The sequence below is a fragment of the Elephas maximus genome, chromosome 5 (genome assembly GCF_024166365.1).
Source record: "Elephas maximus indicus isolate mEleMax1 chromosome 5, mEleMax1 primary haplotype, whole genome shotgun sequence".
Taxonomy (NCBI): Eukaryota; Metazoa; Chordata; class Mammalia; order Proboscidea; family Elephantidae; genus Elephas; species Elephas maximus.
This window is the reverse complement of record NC_064823.1, coordinates 65,922,315-65,945,770: the sequence shown is the minus strand read 5'-3', so window position 1 is coordinate 65,945,770 and position 23,456 is coordinate 65,922,315. Positions and strand designations below refer to the sequence as shown.

At 38.3% G+C, this 23,456-nt stretch overlaps 1 protein-coding gene across 1 annotated transcript; it reads right to left on the bottom strand.

Annotated features, from left to right (window-relative positions):
• Window positions 1-588: 588 nt before the first annotated feature.
• On the bottom strand, window positions 589-1,149 carry LOC126076708 (serine/arginine-rich splicing factor 3-like). The gene has a single exon (XM_049885280.1). The coding sequence runs from the start codon at window positions 1,099-1,101 to the stop codon at window positions 589-591; it is 513 nt and encodes a 170-aa protein (XP_049741237.1). The 5' UTR covers window positions 1,102-1,149.
• Window positions 1,150-23,456: the final 22,307 nt, after the last annotated feature.

Sequence of the window (23,456 nt, the reverse complement as noted above, 5' to 3'; positions counted from 1 at the left end):
AATGATGTTACGAATGGTTATCTACTCATATACAGCAATCACATAAGGAATTTATTACCTAAAGCAAAAAATAAAAAACTCTTGAAACCTATCAGATTCTACATCAACTGGGCAACTTCTGCCCATTGTGAAGACTTCGTTGGATTTCCTTAAAAACCTCTAATCTAATTACATGGTGCAGCTTTTAAAGACGGCTTACTCAACTACAGCTGCATCCTATATCCCAGCTATGGACAAATTTCCTAGTTCAATTTTTGCCAGTTTTGTCACCATAATATTAAAACATCACACTTTACCTGGGCAAGATTTAGAGGTTTATTATCAGTCTATCCAAGGCCACAGTTCAAAACATTCAATTTTGCTTAAGGGGACATGGTAAAGTAATAAATTCTTGGTATTACGTGCCTCATATGATCCATTTCAAACCATAGAGAATTACATCTTCATGTGTGCCACTGTTACGAGACAATAAACAAAATCGAACAGCTAACATCTTAAAAATGCACCCAGCTTATGAAGTCTCAAACAAAACTTGAATTTTCTGTACATACTCCTGTCAAATGAAGTTATTTCCTGTACACCACTACACTACTCTTCCTGCGAACTGGTCTGTTTCCTTTCGTTTGACCTAGATCGGCTACTAGACCTAGAGAAGGATCGAGACGGCTTGTGATTTCTCTCCCGAGACAGAGATCGCTCTCTTCTCCTGTCGCTAGAAAGGGACCTGCTCCGGCTGCGAGAGAAGCTTCTCCTTCTTGGAGATCTGCGACGAGGCGGAGGACTTCTAAGATAATCGTCCCGAGGGCGATGACCCCAAGAGGGAGGTGGACCACGGTTCCGACTCCTTTTTTCACCATTTGACAGTTCCACTCTTACACAGCAGCCACACAGTGTTCTTCCGTCTAGCTCTCGAACAGCATCAGCTGCATCCCGAGGATCTTCAAATTCAACAAAAGCAAAGCCGGGAGCATTTCTAGCAACCCACACACTTCGGAGTGGGCCATAATATCCAAAAGCCCGTTCCAATTCGGTCTTGTTGCCATTTTTTCCAAGATTACCTACATAAATCTTACAGTCCAATGGACAGGAATCAAGATGCATTTCGAAATCTTGGGTTAGAAACGCAGAAGCCTCAAATCATACGCTCCAATGGGGCTTCTCGCTCTCCCCTGGTTCGGCTCCAACAGATGATCTCCCTTCCTCGGCGTCCACGAAATGGCCTGCTCTTTAGAACTTTTTTTTTTATTATTTTTATTGAGCTTCCAGTGAACGTTTACAAATCAAGTCAGACTGTCACATATAAGTTTATATACACCTTACTCCGTACTCCCACTTGCTCTCCCCCTAATGAGTCAGCCCTTCCAGTCTCTCCTTTGCTGACAATTTTGCCAGCTTCCAACCATCTCTACCCTCCCATCTCCCCTCCAGGCAGGAGATGCCAACACAGTCTGAAGTGTTCACCTGATACAGATAGCTCACTCTTCATCAGCATCTCTCTCCTACCCACTGTCCAGTCCCTTACATGTCTGATGAGTTCTCTTAGGGAATGGTTCCTGTCCTGGGCCAACAGAAGGTTTGGGGACCGTGACCGCCAGGATTCTTCTCGTCTCAGTCAGACCATTAAGTATGGTCTTTTTGTGAGAATTTGGGGTCTGCATCCCACTGATCTCCTGCTCCCTCAGGGGTTCTCTGTTGTGCTCCCTGTCAGGGCAGTCATTGGTTGTGGCCGGGCACCATCTAGTTCTTCTAGTCTCAGGATGATGTAGGTCTCTGGTTCATGTGGCCCTTTCTGTCTCTTGGGCTCATAGTTATCGTGTGACCTTGGTGTTCTTCATTCTCCTTTGATCCAGGTGAGTTGAGACCAATTGATGCATCTTAGATGGCCGCTTGTTAGCATTTAAAACCCCAGACGCCACATTTCAAAGTGGGATGCAGAATGTTTTCATAATAGAATTATTTTGCCAGTTGACTTAGAAGTTCCCTTAAACCATGGGCCCCAAACCCCTGCCCTTGCTCCGCTGACCTTTGAAGCCTTCAGTTTGTCCCGGAAACTTCTTTGCTTTTGGTCCAGTCCAGTTGAACTGACCTTCCATGTATTGAGTATTGTCCTTCCCTTCACATAAAGTAGTTCTTATCTACTAACTAATCCCACCCTCTCTCCCTCCCCCCCTGTAACCACAAAAGTATGTGTTCTTCTCAGTTTATATTATTTCTCAAGATCTTATAATAGTGGTCTTATACAATATTTGTCCTTTTGCGTCTGACTAATTTCGCTCAGCATAATGCCTTCCAGGTTCCGCCATGTTATGAAATGTTTCACAGATTCGTCACTGCTCTTTATTGATGAGTAGTATTCCATCGTGTGAATATACCATAATTTATTTAACCATTCATCCGTTGATGGACACCTTGGTTGCTTCCAGCTTTTTGCTATTGTAAACAGAGCTGCAATAAACATGGGTGTGCATATATCTGTTCGTGTGAAGGCTCTTATTTCTCTAGGGTATATTCCGAGGAGTGGGATTTCTGGGTTGTATGGTAATTCTATTTCTGTTTAAGATAACGCCAGGTAGACTTCCAAAGTGGTTGTACCATTTTACATTCCCACCAGCAGTGTATAAGAGTTCCAATCTCTCCGCAGCCTCTCCAACATTTATTCTTTTGTGTTTTTTGGATTAATGCCAGCCTTTTTGGAGTGAGATGGAATCTCATCGTGGTTTTAATTTGCATTTCTCTAATGGCTAATGATCGAGAGCATTTTCTCATGTATCTGTTAGCTGCCTGAATATCTTCTTTAGTGAAGTGTGTGTTCATATCCTTTGCCCACTTCTTGATTGGGTTGTTTGTCTTTTTGTGGTTGAGTTTTGACAGAATCATATAGATTTTAGAGATCAGGCGCTGGTCGGAGATGTCATAGCTGAAAATTCTTTCCCAGTCTGTAGGTGGTCTTTTTACTCTTTTGGTGAAGTCTTTAGATGAGCATAGGTGTTTGATTTTTAGGACCTCCCAGTTATCTGGTTTCTCTTCCTCATTTTTGGTAATGTTTTGTATTCTGTTTATGCCTTGTATTAGGGCTCCTAAGGTTGTCCCTATTTTTTCTTCCATGATCTTTATCGTTTTAGTCTTTATGTTTAGGTCTTTGATCCACTTGGAGTTAGTTTTTGTGCATGGTGTGAGGTATGGGTCCTGTTTCATTTTTTTGCAAATGGATATCCAGTTATGCCAGCACCATTTGTTAAAAAGACTATCTTTTCCCCAATTGACTGACACTGGGCCTTTGTCAAATATCAGCTGCTCATATGTGGATGGACTTATATCTGGGTTCTCAATTCTGTTGCGCTGGTCTATGTGCCTGTTGTTGTACCAGTACCAGGCTGTTTTGACTACTGTGGCTGTATAATAGGTTCTGAAATCAGGTAGAGTGAGGTCTCCCACTTTCTTCTTCTTTTTCAGTAATGCTTTGCTTATCCAGGGATGATTTCCCTTCCATATGAAGTTGGTGATTTGTTTCTCCATCACATTAAAAAATGACATTGGCATTTGGATCGGAAGTGCATTGTATATATAGATGGCTTTTGGTAGAATAGACATTTTTACTATGTTAAGTCTTCCTATCCATGAGCAAGGTATGTTTTTCCGCTTAAGTAGGTCCTTTTTAGTTTCTTGTAGTAGTACTTTGTAGTTTTCTTTGTATAGGTCTTTTACATCTTTGGTAAGATTTCTTCCTAAGTATTTTATCTTCTTGGGGGCTACTGTGAATGGTATTGATTTGGTGATTTCCTCTTCGATGTTCTTTTTGTTGATGTAGAGGAATCCAAGTGATTTTTGTATGTTTATCCTATAACCTGAGACTCTGCCAAACTCTTCTATTAGTTTCAGTAGTTTTCTGGAGGATTCCTTAGGGTTTTCTGTGTATAAGATCCTGTCATCTGCAAATAGAGATAATTTTACTTCCTCCTTGCCAATCTGGATGCCCTTTATTTCTTTGTCTAGCCTAATTGCTCTGGCTAGGACCTCTAGCACAATGTTGAATAAGAGCGGTGATAAAGGGCGTCCTTGTCTGGTTCCCGTTCTCAAGGGAAATGCTTTTAGGCTCTCTCCATTTAGAGTGATGTTGGCTGTTGGCTTTGCATAGATGCCCTTTATTATGTTGAGGAATTTTCCTTCAATTCCTATTTTGGTAAGAGTTTTTGTCATAAATGGGTGTTGGACTTTGTCAAATGCCTTTTCTGCATCAATTGATAAGATCATGTGGTTTTTGTCTTTTGTTTTATTTATATGGTGGATTACATTAATGGTTTTTCTGATATTAAGCCAGCCTTGCATTAAAAAAAATAAAACAGCCTTGCATACCTGGTATAAATCCCACTTGGTCATGGTGGATTAATTTTTTGATATGTTGTTGAATTCTATTGGCTAGAATTTTGTTGAGGATTTTTGCATCTATGTTCATGAGGGATATAGGTCTGTAATTTTCCTTTTTTGTGATGTCTTTACCTGGTTTTGGTATCAGGGAAATGGGGGCTTCATAGAATGAGTTAGGTAGTATTCCATCATTTTCTATGCTTTGAAATGCCTTTAGTAGTAGTGGTGTTAACTCCTCTCTGAAAGTTTGGTAGAACTCTGCAGTAAAGCCATCCAGGCCAGGGCTTTTTTTTGTTGGGAGTTTTTTGATTACCTTTTCAATCTCTTTTTTTGTTATGGGTCTATTTAGTTGTTCTACTTCTGATTGTGTTAGTTTACGTAGGTAGTGTTTTTCCAGGAATTCATCCATTTCTTCTAGGTTTGCAAATTTGTTAGAGTACAATTTTTTGTAATAATCTGATATGATTCTTTTCATTTCAGTTGGGTCTGTTGTGATGTGGCCCATCTCGTCTCTTATTCGGGTTGTTTCCTTTCCTGTATTTCTTAAGTCAGTCTGGCCAATGGTTTATCAATTTTGTTAATTTTTTCGAAGAACCAGCTTTTGGCTTTGTTAATTCTTTCATTTGTTTTTCTGTTCTCTAATTCATTTAGTTCAGCTCTAATTTTTATTATTTGTTTTCTTCTGGTGCCTGATGGATTCTTTTGTTGCTCACTTTCTATTTATTCAAGTTGTAGGGACAGTTCTCTGATTTTGGCTCTTTCTTCTTTTTGTATGTGTGCATTTATCGATGTAAATTGGCCTCTGAGCACTGCTTTTGCTGTGTCCCATAGGTTTTGATAGGAAGTATTTTCATTCTCGTTGCATTCTATGAATTTCTTTATTCCCTCCTTAATGTGTTCTATAACCCAGTCTTTTTTCAGCAGGGTGTTGTTCAGTTTCCAAGTATTTGATTTCTTTTCCCTAATTTTTCTGTTATTGATTTCCACTTTTATGGCCTTCTGGTCTGAGAAGATGCTTTGTAATATTTCAATGTTTTGGATTTTGCAAAGGTTTGTTTTATGACCTAATATGTGGTCTGTTCTAGAGAATGTTCCATGTGCGCTAGAAAAAAAAGTATGCTTTGCAGCAGTTGGGTGGAGAGTTCTGTATAAGTCAATGAGGTCAAGTTGGTTGATTGTAGTAATTAGGTCTTCCGTGTCTCTATTGAGCTTCTTACTGGATGTCCTGTCCTTCTCCGAATGTGGTGTGTTGAAGTCTCCTACTATAATTGTGGACGTGTCTATCTCACTTTTCAGTTCTGTTGAGATTTGTTTTATGTATCTTGCAGCTCTGTCATTGGGTGTATAAATATTTAATATGGTTATATCTTCCTGGTCAATCGTCCCTTTTATCATTATGTAGTGTCCTTCTTTATCCTTTGTGGTGGGTTTAACTTTAAGGTCTATTTTGTCAGAAATTAATATTGCTACCCCTCTTCTTTTTTGCTGATTGTTTGCTTGATATATTTTTTTCCATCCTTTGAGTTTGAGTTTGTTTGTGTCTCTAAGTCTAAGGTGTGTCTCTTGTAGGCAGCATATAGACGGATCGTGTTTCTTTATCCAGTCTAAGACTCTCTGTCTCTTTATTGGTGCATTTGGGCCATTTACATTCAGTGTAACTATAGATAAGTACGCGTTTAGTGTTGTCATTTTGATGCCTTTTTATGTGTGTTGTGGACAATTTCATTTTTCCACTTACTTTTTTGTGCTGAGACATTTGTCTTTGTAAATTGTGTGTTCCTCATTTTCATAGTATTTGACTTTATGTTTGCTGAGTCGTTACGTTTTTCTTGGTTTTTATTTTGAGTTATGGAGTTGTTATACCTCTTTGTGGTTACCTTAATATTTACCCCTATTTTTCTAAGTAAAAACCTAACTTGTATTGTCCTATATAGCCTTGTATCCCTCTCCATATGGCAGTTCTATGCCACCTGTATTTAGTCCCTCTTTTTGATTATTGTGATCTTTTACATATTGACTTCAATGATTCCCTGTTTTGAGCTTTTTTTTTTTTAGTTAATCTTAATTTGTTTTTGTATTTTCCCTGTTTGAGTTGATATCAGATGTTCTGTTCTGTGACCTTGTGTTGTGCTGGTATCTGATTTTATTGGTTTTCTGACCAATTTCCTTTAGTATTTCTTGTAGCTTTGGTTTGGTTTTTGCAAATTCTCTAAGCTTGTGTTTATCTCTAAATATCTTAATTTCGCCTTCATATTTCAGAGAGAGTTTTGCTGGATATATGATCCTTGGCTGGCAGTTTTTCTCCTTCAGTGCTCTGTATATGTCATCCCATTGCCTTCTTGCCTGCATGGTTTCTGCTGAGTAGTCTGAACTTATTCTTATTGATTCTCCCTTGAAGGAGACCTTTCTTTTATCCCTGGCTGCTTTTAAATTTTCTCTTTATCTTTGGTTTTGGCAAGTTTGATGATAATATGTCTTGGTGTTTTTCTTTTTGGATCAATATTCAATGAGGTTCGATGAGCATCTTGGATAGATATCCTTTCGTCTTTTATGATGTCAGGGAAGTTTTCTGCCAGCAGATCTTCAATTATTTTCTCTGTGTTTTCTGTTATCCCTCCCTGTTCTGGAACTCCAATCACACGCAAGTTATCCTTCTTGACAGAGTCCCACATGATTCTTAGGGTTTCTTCATTTTTTTAAATTCTTTTATCTGATTTTTTTTCAGCTATATTGGTGTTAATTCCCTGGTCCTCCAGATTCCCCACTCTGCATTCTAATTGCTCTAGCCTGCTCCTCTGACTTCCTATTGCGTTGTCTAATTCTGTAATTTTATTGTTAATCTTTTGGATTTCTGAATGCTTTCTCTCTATGGATTCTTGCAACTTATTAATTTTTCCACTATGTTCTTGAATAATCTTTTTGAGTTCTTCAACTGCTTTATCAGTGTTTTCCTTGGCTTTTTCTGTAGCTTGCCTTATTTCATTTCTGAGGTCATCCCTGATGTCTTGAAGCATTCTGTAAATTAGTTTTTTATATTCTGTATCTGGCAATTCCAGGATTGTATCTTCATTTGGGAAAGATTTGATTCTTTAGTTTGGGGGGTTGTAGAAGCAGTCAAGTTCTGCTTCTTTATGTGGTTTGATATAGACTGCTGTCTCCAAGCCATCACTAAGATATTGTAGTGATTTATTCTATATTTGCTCACTGAGTCTTATCTTGTTTTATTTTCTTTCAATATACGTAGATGGGCTACTAGATTGCGCTGTCTTGATTGTTGTAGCCCTTGACTTACTTATGACCTATTACCAGCTGGTTTGGGCTGTTACCAGATATATATTCCTGAGTCCATTCACTATTCTTTAGTAGAATCTGATTTTGGGTCATCAAGTGTGTGATGCACACTGTCACCATTAGAATTTTTAATGTACTGGTTTTTTGTAGTATTTTTAATAATATTTGGGCATATTTTTAGTGAGTGGAAGTAGGAATTATTATTAAAACACTTGTATAAGTAGCTAGTAAAGTGAGAAAGACAGAAAACCAAACCTGTTGCCATCAAGTTGATTCTGACTCATAGTGACCCTATAGGATAGAGTAGAACTGCCCCATAGTGTTTCCAAGGAGTGGCTGGTGGATTTGAACTCCAACTTTTGATTAGAAGCCATAGCTCTTAACCACTGCACCACCGCGGCAAGAAAAAAACAGTAAATTCATTGAGTAATGATCTGCTTATTCTTTAATTTTCTATTTTGTTCACTTATTTGACACATATTCTTATTAGTAGCATTGTGGCATGAAAATCAGATAGACGTAGATTAAATTTTACCTCTTCTACTTAATAGATATATAATCTTGGATGTATATCTTACACTCTTTGACCTTCAGTTTCTTCATGTGTAAAATGAGAATGGCAAACATAGGATCATGGTAAGGATATTGAATGTTTCTACTTTTGTATAAGGAAAATGCAAAGCTTGAAACCATCAAGTAATCACCTTTTTGATCAGTTGTCCAAATGCTTTATTGACATTGCAGTTTTTAATTGCCATTGAGTTGGCTCCAACTCATAGCAACCTTACATATAATAGAACTAAACATTGTCCTATGTCGTCTTCATTATCATTGGTATGTTCTAGTCCACTGTTGCAGCTTTTGTGTCAGTCTATCTCACTGAGGGTCCCCCCACTTTTCATTAGTCTTCTGCTTTACCAAACATGATGTCCAAGTAATGAGTTAAATTCTCACCATCCTTGCTCCTAAGGAACATTCTGGTTGTACCTATTGCTTGTTCCTTAATACTTTATAACCCCACTGAAAAAGAGATGCTTTTTGCATTAGGAGACCAGCATAGATCTCCCTACACGGGAAAATAAGGCAAGGGAATCTGGCTCACTGGGGAGTACTTCTCTTGACTGCCCTAACCTCTTATCAATCACACAGCCCTGGAACTCTTGCTTCCTTCCTAAAGCCAAAAAATATTCCTCTAAAACTGGGGAGGTGAACACACTTTACCACACACTTTAGTCCTCTTTGACTTTCAAAGAGATAGTTTTCCCATCTCAGAGTTCTCACTACTGGGGCAACCAATACCAACTGCTTCCCATTCTGTGATGTTGTTTATTGTTCTGCCTTGTGGTAACTTTTCTTTTTACAACAAAACAAGAAGCAGATGTGGTAGCAATAAATACAGCTTATTATCTGTATCCGAAAATTTGACTTGGCACCAGTTTACCTAGGTTTGCCAAGTCACATGCAACAAAGTGTGTGTAATTTGATGAAATAAAATATCTAGTTTTCCTTTTGCAGAGCACATCCTCCCCATCTGAGGGTAGTTGGGACTCCAGGAAACTATGCAGGGAAGAAGAGACATCAGCATGTTCGTGGCAGAGGTCCTTTCAGATTTTCTTCCTCTCTCTTCCAACTGCCTAATTTTCATGCTCTCTTGAAGTCTCTCAGGCATCTTAAACTTAGCTCATTCCAAACTGAACTCTTGATTTTCTCACTGAAAACCCTATTTCACTAAAAACCAACAATCATCTACCTAAATATTTAAATCAGAATCTTTGAAGTCATTCTTGATTCCTCCATCTTTTTCCAAATATAATCCATCACAAAGCCCAGTCAACCTGCCTCCAAAGTCATCTCCCCATTCCAAGAGAACCATAGCTCTTGTTCAAGCCATTGCTTTCTCTCACTTGGCTACTGAAATCATCCCCTAGTTGGTCTCCCTGTGGCCTTTCTTGATCGTTTGTCCCTCCTGTCAATTCATTCACCACACCACATGACCTTTTCTTCTCTAAACACCCTGCAATGGCTTCCACTGAGTTTAGAATAAAATTCAAATTCCTCACCATAACCTGTAAAGCCATGTATTACCACCTCCTACCTACCTTTTTGAGGGTATTGGTGGTTTTGTGGTAGAATTCTTGCCTTCCATGCTGGAGGCCAAGGTTCAATTCCTGGTCAATGTACCTCAGGCACAGCTACCATCTCTCTGTCAGTGGAGGTTTGTGTGCTGCCAAGATGCGAACCAGGTTTCAGAGGAGCTTCCAGAATAAGACAGACTAGAAAGAAAGGCATCGTTTTGTTTTGTTGTGAATGGAGTTACCATGAGTCAGGGGCCAGCTGAATGGCAGCTAACAACATCAACAGCCATCAACTCTGTAGGCTCCTCTCCTCCTGCACTCCCTAGTGCTCCATATGCTGCAACCATTCATGTGGTGCCTCATTTAGTTCCTTTAATAACTAGCCAAGCTCTTCCTTTTCCCAGAGCCTCGGCTTTCTCCCACCTTCATACAGATGGATAGCTCCTTCTTACCTTTCAGATTTCAGTTAAATATAATCCAAATGATGACTCAATTTACCATAGTGCCTCATCCTCCTATTATTAGTGTTTTTCATATCATCATGTATTTTTTTCCTTTCTCAACATTTTTCCCTACTTGTAATTGTATATTGTTTGCAGTTTACTTGTTTAATATCTATATCCCACACTACAATGTAAAGCCCTTGAGGCAGGCACAGTGCAAAAAAAAACAAAAAACAAAAAACAGTGTCTTGCACAAGTAGGTGCTTTAAAATTTTATGTTGGATTGATGGGTAACAATAAGAAGCTGTGAATTCTAAACTGGAGGAATCCCCAGCCATGATTTCACCACACAGAACAGTCACATTAATCCTTTTGCTTAATTTCATAGAATATTTTTTTGTCAATAAAAGGAGGTTGAGACTATTGCTTTCGTTTACAAAAATCTTTAAGGAACAAAATTGTTCCACAGAGCTAGGTTAGTGGGGAGAGGGAGGGGGTTGTCTCCAATATCAGGCTCTGAGGTTCCACACTCCAATAACTATAAAATGGAAAAAGGCCTTTTTGTTCCTCTTCAGAATTTTATAACTGTTTGTATACCAATGTCCATAACATCTCATCATTTAGTTGACACCAGTCCTGGCCTCCCCTTTGGTGTCTTCAGATTTACATCTTTAGGATATCTGTATTACTTTTCTAGGACTGTCAGAATAAACTGCGTGGCTGAAAACAACAGAATGTATTCTCTCACAGTTCTGGAAGCTAGAAGTACAAAGTCAGGGTGTCAGCAGAGCCATGGTTTCTTAGAAGGCTCTAGGGAAAGATATTTCCTTACCTAGACCAATTTCTGGAAGCCCCAGATATTCCTTGGCTTGTGGCAGCATGGTTCCAATTCTTCCGTCTTCATATGGTCATATTCCCTCTGTGTCTGTATCTCTTCTCTTCTTTTTATTAGGATACCAGCCATATTACATTTGGGACCACCCTACTCTAGTATGAAGTCATGTTAACTAATTTTATCTGCAATGATTTTATTTCTATATGGGGTCACACCCATAGTTATTGAATGTTAGGACTTCAACTTACGTTTTTTTTGGGGGGGGGCGGTGAGAGGCACACAGTTCAACCCATAAAAACATTGTAATACATAGCAGGTCATACCCAAATGATCTGGGACCAATACTTTTCTTCTGTTGGGAGTTCAGGAGAACCTTTTATTCAGTTCCAGTAGAGAATCCTAAATTTCGTAAAGTTTAGTAAAAACTGTAGAGTTTTGGCATATAATACTGAATTTATCCTCTGATCAGTAGGGATCTCTCTGTTCTACAGGATGCTGCAAGTATTCAGGCTCCCAATCCCAACTGACAGCAAGTAAGCCCTGGCTGGGCTTGTGCCCAAATGCAGGGACAACTAACATGATGTATTTACTCTGTCATCTGCCCAGGGTTAGTGTCACTCATTTACGAAGAACTAGATAGCAAATCACCTCAGCTTTTCCATCTAGGTGTCTTCTGCAGCTCAGGAGATTGTTCTCACAGTGGCCACAATCTGGAAGTCATTCTTGCCAAAAGGTTACAAAAAATGTAACTGCCATTGTTGCAAAGCAAGTAGAATTTAGGGAAAGCTGGGAACATAATTCAGTAAACCAAATTAAAGAAGCGAAAGTTATGTGGCTATACAAATATTAAGTCATTCCATGCCCTTAAGTACTAGTAGACAGTGGCTCTTAAATGTTTTTTTTTTGACTGGTCCTCTATAAGATATACATGTTGTTGTTGGTTGCCTCCAACTCATGGTGACCCTATGTACAGCAGAATGAAATATTACCCAGTCCTGCATCATCCTCACAATCACCAGCATGTTCAAATCCATTATTGAGGATCTCTCAGAGGGCCTCCCTCAATCTCACTGGTCCTCTGTTTCACTAAACTTGATGCCCTCCTCTAGTGATTGCCCTCTCCTGATGACATGATATGTAGGACAATATTGTCTTGTGATTCATAGGGTTTTCACTAGCTAGTTTTAGGAAATAGATTGACAGGTTTTCTTTCTAGCCTGTCTTAGTCTGGAAGCTCTACTGAAATCTGTCCACCTTGGGCGACCTTGTTGGTATTTGAAACACTAATGGCATAGCTTCCAGCATCACAGCAACACACAAGCCACCACAGTATGACAAACCGACAGATGGTTGGTGGAAGAAATACATAAAAAAAAAAAAGTGTTCTATAAAGCAATATTTATGCTTACTGTGGATGCACAGATATTTCCTCTTCTCCCTTCACCACCCTTTTTCCTGCTTTCTCTTCCCCTCCCTCCTTTCTCCTCCCCTTCCTTCCTTTCTTTTTTTCTCTCCTTTCCTCTTTTTTTTCTTTCCTTTCCAAAATAGCTAGTTTCAACACACTGGGTTAATTTCTGACTGACTGATGGGTCTTGTTTTGGAATTACAAAAAACAAACAAAAAAACTTTGTTGTAGAACTTACTGGAGGGCAACAGCCTCCCTCACAATGAACTGATAATGGTTCTGTGCTTAAAGTGATCTTTAATCAAGTGCATCAGCAAGGACTTAGAATTTTCTGCAAATGAGTATAAGAACTGTGATGCAGGGAATCAATACAGCAGTGAATGGTGTGAGAAAAGAGTAGTATAGGACATACACTAGAGGATCAATAGAAGTTAATCAACACAAGAAGGAAAAATGTGCATCTTCAGAACTTGTGGCTAGGAGTGTTAATTTGTTCCTTGGTGAGGAGTTAATATCAGAAGTCCATTTACTCTTGTGTTTATTTGCTCATTCAGACAATATTTTTGAAAACTCTAGACTCATGAAAATAATACATACCTTCTACCTTTAAGAAAATTATACTAGAGTATATCATTGTAATCTAAATATATATAACAATGATTAAATTAACTGAAAAAAAATGTAATTCACTTTCCACATTATAATTTTAGTGGTTTTCAACTATTAAATTAACCATTAAAAGCCAATGTTTTAAATAATTTTTATTAGCTAATTTCAGAGTCACTTGTACATAAATATTTAGACTATGTGGACACCAAATCACTATTGCAGTCAATATTCTAGTGAAGAGCCTGAGTAAGCAAAACCTCTAAAAGAAAACTGATTTTGAAGATTTGTTTCTCTTTGGGAGCTTTAGATATTATGCTTTTTTGTGTTAAATACATAATTTAAAAAGAGCAGGTCTCCTCGGAGATTTTAATACTAGCTTTGAATTTTATAGTACACTTTTTTTTCTTATAGTGTTCAATTTAGAAATCCATTAGACACTGCTTTTTACTGACTTTTAATTTGATCAATGTCTTGCCTACCCCCAAATAATTATGTTTTTAAAGATAGGATTTTATTACCACTTTTCACATATATTCCATAGTTCTTAAATGAGTGTGGGGTATGAAGTTACATGCTCATTAAATGATGACCATGGAAAATTGCTCTTCCTCCTGAAAATATATGGTAGAACCATGTCTTACATGAATATAATGTTAAGAAAAATCATACTCTGCCATCTGAAGTTGTTAATATGCAAAACACCTAGAATATGAAAGTGGTAAAAATTAACCTATGCTAGCACTTTTTTTTTTCCAGTAATGCATGCAGTGATGAAAGGACAGGGTCTAAGCAAATCTCTCATATCTAGACCGAATTGTGGCTAAGGGAAGCAAGTTAAGAGGGAGATAAAATGAAGGGATGCCTGCTGACCCAGGTTGGAGTAGGTCTCGCTTATGTCAAGTGCTAATCTCCTGCTAACGTGAACAGCAGGAGGTTATTACCAAAGCTCAGATAAGATATTGTTCATACAGGATACGACTAACTAGAAGTTTGTCTTGTAAATATGCCCCCAAAAGGCCAGATGTTCACATTGTGATGGGAGATTTTAGAGGGCCAGGCTGAGAGAAAGAAAGAGAAGGTCTTTACTTCAGGTAAGATTTCCATGATTATTAGATTTGTATATGTGTTCTTCAAAAATAGTCCACTACTTCAGATAGAAACCTAATCTGTCTTAAAAGATATCATTTAACTTTTCTGTCCATTCACCATACCAATCATGCTAAAATATTTTCTAGGTTTTTTTTTGAGTGAAATGTACTTACACAAATATAAAATAATCACGATAAATAGAAATCAAGCATGTTGGTTAAGAACATGGAATCTAGAATGCCTGGGTTTGACTACTAGCCTTTTATTTGCTAACCTTGCATGAATTAACCCTGCATTGCCTCAGTTGTCTTTTTTGTAAAATGGGGATAATAAGAGCATCCACCTCATGCAGTCACTGTGAAAATTAAAGTATTTAATGTACTTAGATTTAAATAACTACATATTTAGTACAGTGTCTAGCAAAAGACTATGAAATTAATATTAATTTCACATATGTGTTGATCAGTACTTACCTAAAGGCTTCCAAGGAATCTTTGGCAGATCTCTGGAGCTCTTTCTGCGTACAGAAATATCCTCTCTGGTACTCTGATCTGGGAACTCTGTTTGGTTTCCTCAGACTCCCAACTCTGTCACCTCAACTCAAGGGAGGCCACTGAGCTCCCTCTGACTCCCTCTTTCTATTCCACATGCTGAGAATGTTCTGCAGGTTGTCAGCTGAGGCAATCCTGGGGCTCTCTTCATTGTTTTCCTTCTCTCAGGGATCACTTATGAACTGCCTGATGTTCAGAGTCTGAACAACATTGTCTTATATACTTTGTCTGTTTTTGTTGTTGTTTCAGATGGGAGGTTAAACCTGGCCCCTGTTACTCAGTCTGAGCCAGAGGTGGAAATACCTCAAGTTAGTTTCTATTAACTATGGTTACTAGATAGAAAATTTGAGTTATTTAGACTGCAATGAATTTACATGTCCTTCATAGTTGTGGGTTGTGATGGTTAGGGTTATGTGTCAACTTGGCTAGTTATGTGTCAACATAATTCTCAGTGGTTTGGCAGTCATATGATGTTATGATCACTTCCACGATGAGATTTGATATAATGTGATCACCTCCATGATGGGATCTGCTGTAAGTAGCCAATCGGGGGGTGGTGTTTTCCTTGGGTGTGTGGCCTGCATCAAATACAAGTGGACATTCTGACAGGGCTCCTGGACTTTTGTTCACTCTGGATCCTGCAGCTGGATCCTGTTCATCTGACCTCTGGTTCTTGGGACTTGAGCTAGCAGTTTACCTGCTGTCTTGCCTGCTGATCTTGGGATTCGTCGATCTTTGCTGCCTGTGAGCAAGAACCCTGTTCTTTGACCTGCCAACCTTGAGTTCACCAGCCCCTGTGGCTACATGAATCAGGAGAAGCCTCAGTCCCGACCCATAGACCTGAGACATTCCAGCCTCTAAAATAGCATGAGCCATTTCCTTGATATAAATCTCTCCCTATATTTTTTGCGATTTATATTGGAAACCCTGGTGGTGTAGTGGTTAAGAGCTGTGGCTGCTAACCAAAAAGTCAGCAGTTCAAACTCACCAGATGCTCCTTGGAAACCATATGGGGCAGTTCTACTCTGTTTTATAGGGTAGCTATGAGTTGTAATCAGCTTGACAGCAAGGGGTTTGGTTTTTGGTCATATATATATATATTTATATGCTTTACTGGTTTTGCTTCTCTAGAGAACCCAGCCTAAGACAAAGACATAATTCAAGAAAGAGGAAAACATGTGTTTAAGCTCTTAAACAAATATTTTAAAATATTTGCTTATGAGATTATTATTAGATATGGTATAATTGTTATACGATTAAAAAGGTCAGGGGACCTAATACCACCAAGAAAGCAGCACAGGAAACAGAGCACACCCTTTGGACCTGGGATTCCTACATTGAGAAACTTCTAGACCAGGGGAAATTTGATGACAAGGACCTTCTCCCAGAAACGTTTCCCCCAGAAACGACAGAAAGGACATCCACTTGTGGCATTTCTGTTATAGCAACACTAGATAACTAAGACGTGGGTTGAATTTTATCCCTCCAAAAGACATGTTAGCGTCCTAATCCCCAGTAACTATGAATCCAACTTTATTTGGACATAGGGTCTTTGCAGATATACTTAAGATGAGCCATATTGGTTAGGGTCGACCCAATGCAATGACTGGTGTCCTTCTCTTACAAGAAGAGGGGTATTTGAACACAAATACGTAGGGGAGAAGGCCATGTGAAGACAGATGCAGACACTGAAGTGAAGTATCTATAAGCCAAGGAATCCCAAGGATTTCTTGCAACCACCAGAAGATAGAAGAGGCAAGTAAGAATTCTTTCTGAGAGCTATAACCCTAGTAACAACTTGATTTAGAGCTTCTAGTCTCCAGAACTGCAGGAGAATAAATTTGTGTTATTTCAAGCTACCTAGTTTGTGGGACTTTTGTTATGGCAGTCTGAGGAAACTAATACAGAGCCATAGCTAAATTTTGAATCATATATTGATTCTAGATGCTGTCCTTTAGAAGATTCTAAGGCTGCTCTGTATACTCAAGATTTTCTTTCTCATCCTTCTTATGACACTGATAAAATTAGTAAATTTATCATATTATACATTAATGAGATTGGAAAGAGATAATTTTTCTCTTTTAAAACTATCATGAAATTTTCTATATCTGAACTAACTGATTTTAATCCATACATGCTTATCTATGAAATATTCATTCATTCATTAATAGATCAAATAAGTATTTTCTGAGCACGTGCTTATGCTAAAGAGCACTGTTCTAGATGCTATGGATAAAACTGAAAACAGAAAGTTAAGTGCCTTGTATTTGTGAAGTTTATATTCTATTGGTGAATCCTGGCCCTTGTACCTGTAGATGTGATCCTGTTTGAAAATAGGTTTTTCTTTTGTTATGTTAATGAGGCCATACCAAAGACAAAAAAAGCAAGCAAATGTATTAGGTTAAAAAGAAAAATTTCAAATAAGGATAAGTACAAGGTAGGAAACTATGTGGTTACTTTCGATTAAGTAGTCAGGACTGCTCTAGAGTATCCAAAAGAAAAGGAGAAATCAAGTGTGAAATTATCAGGGGAAAAGCTTTCCAGGAAGAAAGAATGAATGCAAATGTCCTAAGGCAAGGAATGAGCTTGAGGTGATCAAGGAAGGCTAATATTGATGGATTGCAATGAATGAGAAAGGGAGGAGTTGGAAAGATCAGAGAAGTACACAGAGGATAAGATATTTAGGAAGTGGCTTAAACCAAACAAAAAACCCAAACCTGTTGCTATCGAGTTGATTCCAACTCATAGCGACTCTATAGAGAGCAGAACTGCCCCACTGAGTTTCCAAGCAGCACCTGGTGGATTGGAACTGCCAACCTTTTGGTTAGCAGCCATAGCACTTAACTACGACATCACCAGGGTTTCTAGAAGGTGGCTTAGGAGTTTGGATTTACTTTAGCATGATGGGAAGCCAGCACAAATTTTAAAGGAAGGGATGCTGTGATTTGATTTACATTTCAAACCTCCTCTGGCTATTGTGTGCAGAATTACAGAGAAAATTGTAGAGAAGCAAGAGTAAAAACAAGGACACCGGTTAGGAAAATGTAGGATGATAACAACGGGTATGGAAAGAAGTGGATGCCTTGGGTTTTAGAGGTAGAGACAATAGGACTTGACAAATTGAATGTGGCACATGAAGTATCATACCTGGGTTGTTGACTCAAGTACCTGGGTGAATGCTCCATCATTTACTGGGGAAAATTGGCGGTGAAGCAAGTTGTGAAAAAATAAATTGATGTTTGTATTTTGGTCAGTTATGTATTATGTCAGTTAAGATATGTTTGTTAGAAAATCTTATGGAGGTATTCAGTAGCAGTTGGATAAGTAAACCTGTGGTTCCAGAAAGAGGTAAAGGCTAGAGAAGCTAATTTGGGAATTGTGACGAGTAGATGGTATCTTGAATGTTGGGCTTGCATTAAGGTACCAAGAAAGAGTGTGCACGTAGAGAAGAAAAGAAGATCTAGGCACAGTCCTGTGGTATATCTACATTTGAAATTTATCAGAGTACAAAAAGAGAACAAAGGAGAAAACATTCAGGTCATTGGTAACCTTGAGCAGAATGGGCTCAGTGGATTGGTGGGGAGTGAAAGGTTGAAGAAAAAACACGAGGTGAAGAAGAAGTGGTAGATTGTGATTATTGACCACTCTTTAAGGAAGAAGCTGTGTTATGAAAGAGAGTTGAGAACTGGGTCAGAATTTGGAGTAGGATGGAGTCAAGAAAGAATGTATTTTATTAGAGGAAATATTAAACACGTTTTAGATACATGGCAGTAATTCAGCAGAGAAACAGAAATTGATGCAGGACAATGAAGAAGTAATTTGAGTAAGATTCCTTGAGAAAGTAAGAAGAGAGAGATCTAGAGCAAAATGTGTAAAAGTTGGCCTTGGATAGGAGAGGGGATCCTTTATGCATATTAATAGAAGAAGACAGATATGGGTAGACTGGTTGTTTTCAAGGTGTAAAGATGCATGAGATCCTGTCTGATATTCCTATTTTTTTTGTTAATTACAAGGCAAGTTTGTCAGCTGAGAGAGGATTAGAGGAGGGGGGATGTAGGATTGAAGAAAGTAGTAAGTGAAATAATCATTTTGAAGAGTCATATAATAAACATGCTTTTTGGGCAGTGTTGCATGCCCCTTTGAATTTTGTGGCTACATTCAAAGTCAGTAAGAGTTTGCATTTCTCTCCAAGAGAAAGTACTTTGTTGAAACCAAGCCTGTGTGTATTAGTTGGATTTAGTTAGGATTGGAATATTGTCAGGAGAGTAAGATGCAAAAAGAAATGGGAGAAATAGTTAAATACTTTGGCAGTAAAAGATTTTAAAGATGGACCATGAAATCTGAATTCTAGCCTAGGAGGGAAGTGAGTGCATAAGGAGAGTAGAGAGTGTGATGGTGGATTTTATTTGTCAACTTGGCTAGGGTATGTTGTCCAGTTGTTTGGCCAAACACCAGTCTAGATGCTGCTATGAAGGTATTTACATATGATTAACATTTAAATCTGCTGACCTTGAGTAAAGCAGATTACCATCCATAACATGGGTAAGCTCATTAAATCAGTTGAAGCCCTTAGGAGCAACAAATGAGGTTTCCCTGAGGGAGAAGGATTCTGCCTCAAGACTATAAATAGTTATCCTGCCAGAATTTCCACACTGATTTAAGACACAAGACTGCCAGAGTTTCAAACCTGTCAGTTGACCTGTGGATTTTGGATTTGCCCATTCACACACAGTTGCTAAATAGATAGACTATAATAATGGGCTTGTTTGGGCATTTTTCATCTCTTTGCTGCATGCTGTGAAGTAAATTTTGTCCCCCCAAAATACGCATCAGAGTCCTAGTCCCTGTATCTGTGGATGTGATCCTGTTTGGAAATAAAGCTTTCTTTTATCATATCAATGAAAGCATACCAAAGTAGGATGGGTCCTAAACATAATCACTTCTGAGTTATAAAAAGCAGAATAGACACAGACACACACACGGGAAAGAGATCATATGAAGACGGATACACATGGCATACCCATCTATAAGCCCCGGAACCTCAGGGCCTGCTGACTACTAGAAACTGATATAGACAGAGAAAAGTCTCCCTCTAGAGCCTGAATTCACACTTCCTGCCTCTTGAACTTGTGATATTCTTTGTTGTGGCAGCACTAGGTAACAAAGGCACTGCATGATACTGAAACAAAACATTTGAGGTTATCAGGCCACCGTTTTAATATAGATGCTGAAAAAGAAGACATCCAGAGACAAAGGAACTGGCTAGACAAGACTAAACTGCACTTAAATGAAGAAGTTTTCAGTCCAGTTAAGAAGATAAAATTTAGGATGTCAATGCATTTTGGGTAATGGTTGCTATGAGTCAGAATCGACTCGACAGGAACAAACAACAACAACAAACCCTTAAGAAGTACAGGGAGTATCTTTCATTTTATATTTTCAGCCTGCAACCCAAACTCCTCATCAGCCATTCAATTTTACCTTAAATTTGGCCTTCCTCCAACTCATATTCTTTTGACTTGCTCTCCAATTTCAGAATAGGAGTAGAAAATCTTTTCAACTGAAAAGATTTAAAAACACTAAGTTTGGGTTTTGCCCCATACTTATGTTTTCACGTTGATTATAAGATTAGAGTAGGCATAATGCCAAAAAATAGAAAGAAGTTTGTATCAGGAGCCTTGCCTGTATCAAATACTCTGCTTAGCATCTTGTAGGTTTCTTTCATTCTCAGGCCTACTTTGATTGAGATCTTTTGTCTGAGAGGATACATTTTTATAGAGATTGCATGGAAACAAAATTCTTTTTTAACACAAGGGTTAACATTATCCCTGCGGAAGGGCAGACATGGTAACCATGAGCCCCACTGTTCCCAATGTATAAATACCTTCTCTCTCTGGTTTCCTCCACAGCTATTTATAGAACACTGGGAAGCTAGAATATGGCCAATCTCATCCCAAGCCATATATTCCAGTCAAACCCAAATCATAAAAAGCTGCCTCCAATCCTAACCAAAAACATGAATATGATGCTTTGAATTTTTAAGTGATATTATTATCCATCTTTAGGAAACTCAAAAAACTTTCTTAGAGGAAAAGGAATTTGAAACACGAAAATTTGACAAGAACTGTTTCATCATGTCTTGAATGCTGGCAGTCAAATTAGTTTTTTCATTCTGTTGTTTGTAAAAATCCAAACTTCAATCTATATTTCTGATCTGGTAACTTGAGAGTTAGATTTAAAAAACCAAAAAACAAGAAAAACTTCATTGCCATCAAGTCAGTTCTGACTCATGGTGACCCGTGTGTTACAGGGTAGAACCGCCCCATAGGGTTTTCTTTTTCTTGGCTGTGATATTTACGGGAGCAGATCACTTGGCCTTTCTTTCACTGGTCCATTGGGTGGGTTTGAACTACCAACCTTTAGGTTAGTAGTAGAGTGCGAACTGCATGACCAGTCAGGAACCTGAGAGTTACATGGTCATTAACGGTTTCTCTGGACTTATTGGAGACTTTGCATCAAAATGACAACATGAAAAATTGCATTTTCTACGGTGCTGGTGTTGAATACACTGAACATGATGCCTTTATAAAGAAAAGTGTCTCTGAGTTTTCCCATATAAAGAAGAATCTACCTTTTATCAGAAGGTGAGAACTATATTCTATTTTTTTTTTTCTGTCCGCCTTCCAAGATATGAGAAGATATTAATGCTTAAATTTCTAGTTTCTGTAACAAAATGGGGTATGCTTTCCTCACTCTGAAATTTTGTGTTCAGTTTCAGATAATTTTTTTTAGCTTTTTTTTTTTAACTGCTCTTATGTGTACTTTTAAAAAGTAAGCCCTGAAGCACCATTTTTGAACGACAGAAATGGATTTCAAAATGTTAAAATTGAAGGAAACTGAGAAACCATAGAGTGTAATGTCCCAATTTTACAATGTAGTATAGTGAGGCTCAGAGATACTATATAAACCGTATAGAGAGTAAATGGAAGAATTGTACTAAAACCAAGGTTTTCTTAATCTAAGCCTGGTACAGGCTAGACAAAATGAATTTAGAAACTATGTTTGATGTACTAAATTTTGCTCTCCATTTTAGACTTAGTTTTATTACTTGAGAATTTTTGTATGTGGGTGATATTTTTCCCCCAGCATGATTGCAAGCTCTTCTGGGTAGATCTTGTTGCTATCAAGTCGATTCTGAGTAATATCGACCTATAGGACAAAGCAGAACTGCCCTATAAGCTTTCCAAGGAGCGCCTGGTGCATTCCAACTGCCGACCTTTTGGTTAGCAGCCCAGCTCTTAACCACTGTTCAGCCAGGACTCCAGGTCTTGTTTTATCCTCTAGCATCCAGTAAACAATTTAATAAATCACAGACTGAAGCTGAGCTTGTTTCAATTAGTAATTACTGATGGTAATGAAATATGATAGGTTTTTCTCAATCTGAAATCCTAGAGCTATTTGGAATTTTACACAGTACTTTTTAACCACAGGACTATATTAATAAGTGCAATTTAGAACAACACATTTAACATTTATTTATAGACTGCTTACATAAAACTGACACATTCTTCACCCACCCCAACCTTAAAACACACACATACAGACACACAAGCACGCATGCGCACACACACACACATACTTATTCAACACAAATTTCTGTCGTGGAGAGGGTCTGAAACCTTAATTAGGATGATTGTGGCTCTCCGACTTGGCTCACTGATTCCCTTAAAGGCCTGCAGTGATGGGACTTCTCATCTGCTGATGGAGGGACAGCTCCTGCTCACCTGTTTAGGCTTATGTTACAAACCTTTTCTTTGATTTGCACCTTCCCTGCCTGTCACATTTCTGCACCACTGCTCTATTGCAATTACTTTTCTCAATAGTTTAAACACCCTTTATTCCATACTATTTTACAAGGATCTTGTTAAGCTCTGAAATAGGCTGATTTGTGCCCACTACTTTTTTTGTGTGTGTGCTACCCAGTGAGGTTGGTGCTAATAAGAAGTGAAATAATGACAAAGAATAAGCAGCAGGAATGAGAAAAATAAGGGGAAGCTATTTTTTTTTTATAGCCAAAGTAAAAGCTGGATAGTTGCCCCTTAACACGTAATTCTTGTCCTGTCCAGTATTCTGGTGAGCAGGAAGAAACAGTGGCATGTGTGTTAGGGGAGGTGGTGGTAGCAATATCTAGGGCTGAGTCTGCCAGTGACCAAAGGAAGCCCTTGTATAGCACTGGGCATGGTATTAAAGGGCATTCATGAGCAACATGAAGAGTTAGGGTTAGTGAGGGCTGAGAGCAGTTAATTCAAGGTGAAAAAATGAAAGCTACTGAGAACAAATCAAGGTAGATTGAGGAAAGGACAAAGGCAATTTATATATACTATCCCATTTGGTAAGAAAAGGCCCTCAACATATGTGTTATTACTCCAGTTTACAAAAGATGAGGTGTAGGCATTACACACATATGTCTTTTTGTTTCCAAAGCCATGCTCATTCTCCTCTATGACACTGCAAAATGCTGTAAGTCCTGGATTCAAAAGTCAGGACCAGGGGATATCTACAGCTGATGAAACCAGAATTAAGTGTGGAGCTGTTCTGGAATATTTTAATAACAGTTTTTAAGTCTGCTTTTTTTTTTTTTTTTGGTGTGTGAAGGTATACACAGCAAAGGATACACATTTTCAGCAAATTCTACGTGTACAATTCAATGACATTGTTTACATTCTTTAAGTTGTATAACCATTCCTGCTATCCTTTTCCAAATTATTCCATCATCGTTAAGGTAAAGGCACT

Coding starts and splice junctions, on each gene's coding strand:
- LOC126076708 (XM_049885280.1), bottom strand. CDS start 1,101: ATGCATCTTGATTCCTGTCCATTGGACTGTAAGATTTATGTAGGTAAT.